Source organism: Camellia sinensis, chromosome 15 (genome assembly GCF_055761805.1).
Source record: "Camellia sinensis isolate YWXY chromosome 15, ASM5576180v1, whole genome shotgun sequence".
NCBI lineage: Eukaryota > Viridiplantae > Streptophyta > Magnoliopsida > Ericales > Theaceae > Camellia > Camellia sinensis.
The window spans coordinates 143221941-143228972 of record NC_138975.1 but is presented as its reverse complement, the minus strand read 5'-3'; the positions used below and the strand labels follow the sequence as shown (position 1 = coordinate 143228972).

The following is a 7032-nucleotide window of genomic DNA, read 5'->3' as shown; positions in this document are numbered from 1 at the left end:
ATACATAATGCTATGAAATGAAATGGCATACACAATGCACAATGGACTTACACCAACATGAGTGGACCTCAGCCACACTTACATCAGTAACCATGAGATGAAAATGAGACACTCGAAATACGTGTACACATGCACGCAAACCGAGGACCAAGCCTAAGGCATCAAATGCCACTCTACCCAAAGCATGGCAAGGCATAGAACATGATATGCAAACATGCAAATTTCAGTACTGAAATATGATGCAAAATGGTCCCGAAACATGGAAACATGGCACCCGATGCATGGAATGAACCCCGAAATTCGAAACTAGGCACATGGAATGTCTTACAGCTATACAAAGCATGCATTATTTGATCATGAATCATGAAGATAGATGCAAGAAAGTCCCAAAACATGCATATTTCCAGTTTATAAAAAGTCTCAAAAATGAACGCAAATAGGGCTAATCTATCATGCAAAAATGGCCCTAAAAGAGAGATTAAACACAAAGGGACAGCAGATGGCCCCAAATGGCAAAGAGCCCTTCAACAAAGTTTAAGAGGGGCTCAAAACAAGGCACTCTACAGTTTACATCAAGCCACTAAAATAATCACAAATAAGGCCAAACTATCATGCAAGAAAAGGCCTAAAAGAGGGGTAAAGAGACAAGTGGTAGCTTCTGTTCTCAAACAAAGGAGAGCCCTTCATCAAAGTTTAATAGGGGCTCAAAAAAAGATATTTCACAGTTTATGGAAAGGTCCAAAACAGCTCACAAATAAGCCTAAAATACTATGCAAAAATTGGCCTAAAAGAGAGATAAAGAGGCAAGTGATAGAAGGAGACCTCAAACAGAGGACAGCCCTTCAACAATGTTGAAGAGGGGCTCAAAAAAAGTTATTTTATAGTTTATGACCAAGTCCAAAACAACTCACAAATAAGCCTAAAATACTATGCAAAAATTAGCCTAAAAGAGAGATAAAGAGGCAAGTGATAGCAGGAGACCTCAAACAGTAGGAGGTCCTTGATCAAACATGAAAAGGGGCTCAAAATATGACTATTTACAGTTTGGGTCGGAGCCCAAAAAAGCTAGAAAGTATGGCTTAGATAGCATGCAAAACAAGGCAAGAAAGAGGGAAAATGGGACTCACCCTTGTAGAACCAAGCTTCAACAACTTTTGGGCCAAGTTTGGGAGCTCTTCACCTCTGGAAAGTAGCCTCAAGTTGCTGGAATGGAGGATGGAGGCCTTGTGCTATGAGGTGTAGGGTAAATGGTGTAGAACTTAAGGGGTTTTGGTGCTTGGAGTAGAGAGAGAGAGAGATTGAATACAAGAGCTCCAAACAAGTTTTTGTAACCTTTTAAAATGCAGCTGGGGGTGCTGGTTATATAGGCAAAGGAATGGAGGAAAGGGGGGGAAAATCAAATTCAAATTTCCCTCCAAAAGACCCCTCATCGGATACAGGATCTGGGGGAAAATAGAGAGTGCAGCTGTAAGGAACCAGGTGATAGGGTCATGGCTGGCTAGGTTCAGAAGGTTCAGGGAGCCAGCTGGCCACCCCCCATGGCCGGCCGACCAAGGGTCAAAAGGGTCAATGACAATTGCTGGTCGGCCACCTCAAAAAGGTGGCTTCCCATGTGTGCACAACACAACTATGTGGTCAAAACCCAGAAAATGTGAACCAGGAGAGAGAAAAGCCAACTTTTTAGAGGGGTTCAAAAGGGTCAAGCACAATTACTGGTCGGCCACCAAATATTGATGGCCTCCCAGGTGTGTACAACACAAATATGGGGTTTAGGGTTCAATAAAGTGGCCCCGGGGTGGTCAATATTGGCTTTCAAGTGAGGAAAACGGGCGTCGGAGAGCGATGAAGAAATAAAGCTGGCTTTTCAGAACAATTGCTGGCCTCCCACCCTCCTACAAGCTTTCTAACAATGAAAATAAGGTCTCCACCAAAAATGAACCAAAACAATGAAAATAAGTGTTTTACATTCCTACCAATGTGAATTTTAAAATATGAATGTTCACATCATAAAATTGCTAACCGTTCAAAAAATATTTATAAGGGTATCAAAATTAAATATAAGGGCATAAGTGTCTAAGAAAATAGTATAAATCAAGAAAAAAGACTTTATAGAATAAAACTATACATACATGGGACTAAATGGGTTAAAAAACTCTTTCATGGACTTCTTAGATTAAAACACTTCTAAATAGGATTTATCAATAATTTTTTCAAATTTTAATTATCATGAAATGACTTATATTTGATGGGAAAAAGAAAAAAGAAAAAATTAGAGGGAGAAAAATGAGAGATGCTCTAATGATTTTCATTCTTAAAATACAAATTTAAAAAATTAAGCAGCTGAAAAACCTGAACCAAACATGTCCTAAAAGTGAGGACCTAATCACAATGTTTAATTGAATTGTTTGTGGAGCCTAGAAAGTACCAAATTCAGCAGAGCATCTCTCTCCATCCGCAGGAGCCTCTCGCTCGTCGTATTGTTTTTGACATTTAAGAGAGATAGATAGATAGAGAGATATGTCTTTCATTCTCTCTTCTACCCCAAATTGTGCACTCGTAAGCCCTATTCTCTCTCCAATCTTTGATGTTGTTCATACTATTTCCTCAACAATTCTTCTTCTTCTTTCCTTTCCCAAATTTTGTTAGTTATGCTTGTTGATTAATTAATAATTTTTTTTTTAACAGTGGAAATTGAAGGTTGTTGGTGTGAGACAACAACTGTGGTCATCATCATCGCCAGTTTCATCATTTCCAAAGCAGCAGCGTCCCACTCGGAATGTTGAAGCATTTTTCTTTAATCCCAAAGATGAACCCATTCTCAAAGAAGCTCTTAAGGTAATTAATCCCTTTCTCATCCATCTCCTCTTTTTTTTCGTCCTTTTTTTTTCAAATAAAATAAAAAATTAACTCTTTGAGCATGGACTGAATTTGTAGTGATTGTAAATTTGAATCTTAATATTCCGTTTGGTTGCTGAGGAAAGCCCGGAAAGTAAACCTATCCTGGGATTTTATTTTATTTTGTTGCCTGGGAAACCCAATTGATTTTTATGTGTTTGTTACTGAGTCTGTTACTTCAATTAAAATCTTATTTTGGGAGGGTACCTAGCTTTTCTAGATAAGGGTGAACCGACACTCATGTTGTCCTCTCTCTTTGTTGCAACTTGCAATAGTAATAGGATTATAGCAACCCACATTGTTGCATGTTTGATGTCCCCAATGTTTCACTTGTTTGTCTCCTTCAAGGGATGCAATCTCATACTTTTTCTTGATATATATATATATGGGTTTTATCCAGATATCATCTGGTGAGTGTTGGAGAAGAAAGGGATGACAAAAGGTTGCATTGATGTGATTAGGGATATGTATGAAGCTGCAGTGGCCAGTGGCTACTATTAGATCGCCTGTTGGAGAGACAAGTGAATTTTCAATTACTATAAGGTTGCACCAAGGATCAATCTTAAGTCCTTATCTTTTTACTTTAGTTATGGATGAGTTGACGCGCAATATTCAGGATGATGTGCCATGGTGTATACTTTTTGTAGATGATATCGTGTTAGTGGATGAGACTAGAGAATGAGTTAACACTAAGTTATTGATTTGGAAAAAAAACACTTGAATCTAAATAATTTAGGATAAGCAGAACTAAGATAGAGTATACAAAGTGTAATTTTAGTAATAGTCACAATGGAAGCAGAGGAGATGTAAAGATTGAGAACCAATAACTATCTAAGAATGAACATTTTCATCATTTAGGATCGATTATCACTACGACCAGGGAGATTAGAGTGGATGCGGTTCACAGAATTAAGGTAGGGTGGCATAAGTGGAGGAGTGCGTCTGGAGTACTGTGCGATAAACGAATACTCATTAGACTAAAAAAGAAGTTCTATAGAACGGCTATTAGACCAGCGATGTTGTATAGGACGGAATGTTGGGCAACTAAAAAACAATATGTAGATAAGATCAGTGTTACTGAGATGAGGATTTTAAGGTGGATGTGTGGCAAGACTAGATAAAATATAGTTAGGAATGAGTATATTCGAGAATGAATAGGAGTAATACCGATAGAAGATAAGTTGAGAGAGAATAGATTGAGATGGTTTGGTCATATACAATAGAGACGAACAGAGGCAGTAGTGAAAAGATGCGATATAATGACGGTAGATGGTAATGTTAGGGGAAGTGGTAGACCTATATTGATGTGGACTAGTGTACTAAATAGAAATATGAATCTTTTTAATTTGACTAACGAAATAGCTTTGGATAAAGTCGAGTAGAGAAGAAGAATTCATGCGGCCGACCCCATTTGATGGGACTTAAGCCTTGGTTTATATAAGTTTTATCAGTCAATTGATATTTTGGTTTTCTTCTAATTTACTAATAATCTACTGATGGATGCCCAAGCTTGCTGCTAATGTGGTAAATGCTCTTCTGAATTTGATGTCTATGTGTTGCTCATTTCGTCAAAACTTGAAAAGATAGGAAAATAGATGAGCTTCCATAAATAAGACTGGCTTTTGGTATGAGAATACAATTTGATATTTTGCATAAAGTTGTGTTCCTGGGTGTCTTCTTGTTAATCATATCTACACTTTTTCTTAATGACATCTGTGCACTCTTCTTCTTAATGACAACCGAACCAAAACAACTTTCTTGATTTGTAAATTGGATCTTCATTACTGTATATCACCACTTTTGTCCATTGAAGGCTTGTGTTGGATCATTACATGTGAAGTCACAATTATTTATTTGACCTTTCCTTTTGATGTTGGATTAACAATGCTTAAAATATATAAACTACCTGTTTTTATTTCCTACTTCCTTGCCCATTAAAAACTGGTAGACAATAAATTTTACTAACATGTAGAGATGTATTTCACTGTAATAGTTTTTGTCTTCTCTTCTCCTTCATTTTCTATAAATACGAACTCTCACTCTTACTGCACCTTCAAGCACTATCATGTTTCGATATAACCCTTAACTACCCAAAGGTAAGTAAATTTTTATTTTCTTCCGAGTTCTAACTGCAATAGATAATGATGTAGCATTTACCAAAATTGTATTTTCTTTTACTAGTGAGGAATCTATCCCATTGTCTAAAAAGCACGGACATTTCCAAGGAGGTGGTGTGTCTGTGTCGAACAACACCACTTTTCGGACACTTGTCCAAACTTGTTCTATTTTTTTTTGGTTTGAAAACCATACGCATTTTGGACACTTGGGGACGTAAGTGTCCGTCGCTTAGACAGACATGAAACTAATTATAACTTGGGATACAATGATAAAGAAAAACAATTTAACATTATAGGAATTGATGTTATGCTGCATTTTATACTATCTTTGGGTGATGTATCAATATATATGACATATAATAAATATATAAAACTATATATTTTGTGTGTCCTCACATGTCCTGTAATGCATTTTCGGAAAATTCACATGTCGGCATTTTTGTTTCGTGTCGCATGTCAGTGTTTGTGGTACCTTGCCCGTGGCCATTGTACTTTATGCAGTTTCACAGAGAAATTTTGCATACTTTACTCATTTATTGCTGAACTATAAACCGCTGCATGACCTTTGAATTGAAATTCTTTTCACAATTTTACCGGAAGATTATTTTGAGGTATTTGAACTTATTCATGAAGTATTATTCTTTCTTGAGTCTATTCTAATGATGTATGAGAGAACTAGGAAAACTTAGGGTTGTGCTAGCTCTGGTGAACTCAATGTGGATAATATTTGGGTGGCAGGATAATATTTGGGCATGGCATTATTGTCCACCCTTATATAATATATAATAATAATCAAGTTGGGCCGGAATGGGTTGGTTGGGCCGTCTGGCTCTTGCCACCCCTATTTAGTAATATATCTAAAAATTAATTTTATGGGATAATAATATTTTTGGATCATCATCTTTCATTCTGACTTTTTAAATGATTATTGCTTTGTATTATGACGTATAATCTTTTTTTTTCCCCATTAAATTTGAGTAAAAGTTTCATCAGATATTGCACGTTCTAACGAAACAATTTAGAATTTCATCAAACTACAGTTCGACCGGGAGGACAACTGGGGGGATGTCCAGCCGGTCAACCGACCAGTGTAATTTTTCCATAAATTTTGCAAGGAGGTGGTTGACCGGAGGGACAACCGGCCGGTAGTTTGGTGATGGTGTATGCCCTGCATATTCAATGACTATGAACAGTAAATTGATGAAAGGAATAACCATCCTCAATTTGATGAAAACTTTAAGATATCTTGGATTTGATATTGGTTTGATGAGAATGTTGTAGCAACAAAATCTTTTCTTTTTTTATCAAATTTAAATTTGATGAAAGAAAAGGTGTAAGAGACACTCTAACATCTTCATTTGATTATCGTTATTATTATTATTACAAATTTAAATTATGCTTACTCTTTTTTAGGAGCCTGTGGCCTTCATGGGGGGTATGTTTGCTGGGCTTCTGAGGCTTGATTTGAACGAAGATCCACTTAAGGAATGGGTTGGAAGGACAGTGGAAGCCTCTGGGATTACAGAGGATGAAATTGATACTGAATTTGGAGCCAAACCAGAAGAAGAAAGCCCACAACAGATAGAGATCGAATGAATGAATGAATGATTGGTGGTTCTTGAGATTCATAGGTTCAGTATGTATGTAACTTTGTTGTCAATATTTGAGAAACATGCAATGGTGTGTTTGCGTGTGATCATTGGCTCCTGAAATGATGAATAAAACTGTTTTTCGATGTGAGGGTTATTAAATGTCATTCTTGGAAAAAGGAAAAAGGAAAAAGGAAAATGCATGACAAAAATAGTATTGAGTAATTCCAGTTCCACCATCATTTTAGTTCGTTAGAGTATCTCCAATCTTTTACATTTTCTTTCATTGAATTTAAATTTGATAGAAAAGTGTTCAAATTTTTTTTTTGCATTCTATCATTAAATATTCATTAAATTAAGAAAGTGTCTTTTTTTTCATAATAAATTTGAATTTGATGAAAATTTAAGGGGATGAAGAATTTAAATTTTTT

The 7032-nt window shown here is 36.2% G+C and overlaps 1 protein-coding gene across 1 annotated transcript; it reads left to right on the top strand.

The window, feature by feature from the left end:
- Positions 1-2297: 2297 nt before the first annotated feature.
- On the top strand, positions 2298-6763 carry LOC114316587 (UPF0426 protein At1g28150, chloroplastic). Its single transcript, XM_028263270.2, has 3 exons — positions 2298-2556; positions 2686-2835; positions 6426-6763. The coding sequence occupies exons 1-3, from the start codon at positions 2518-2520 to the stop codon at positions 6606-6608; spliced, it is 372 nt and encodes a 123-aa protein (XP_028119071.2). The 5' UTR covers positions 2298-2517; the 3' UTR covers positions 6609-6763.
- The last annotated feature ends 269 nt before the right edge of the window (positions 6764-7032 follow it).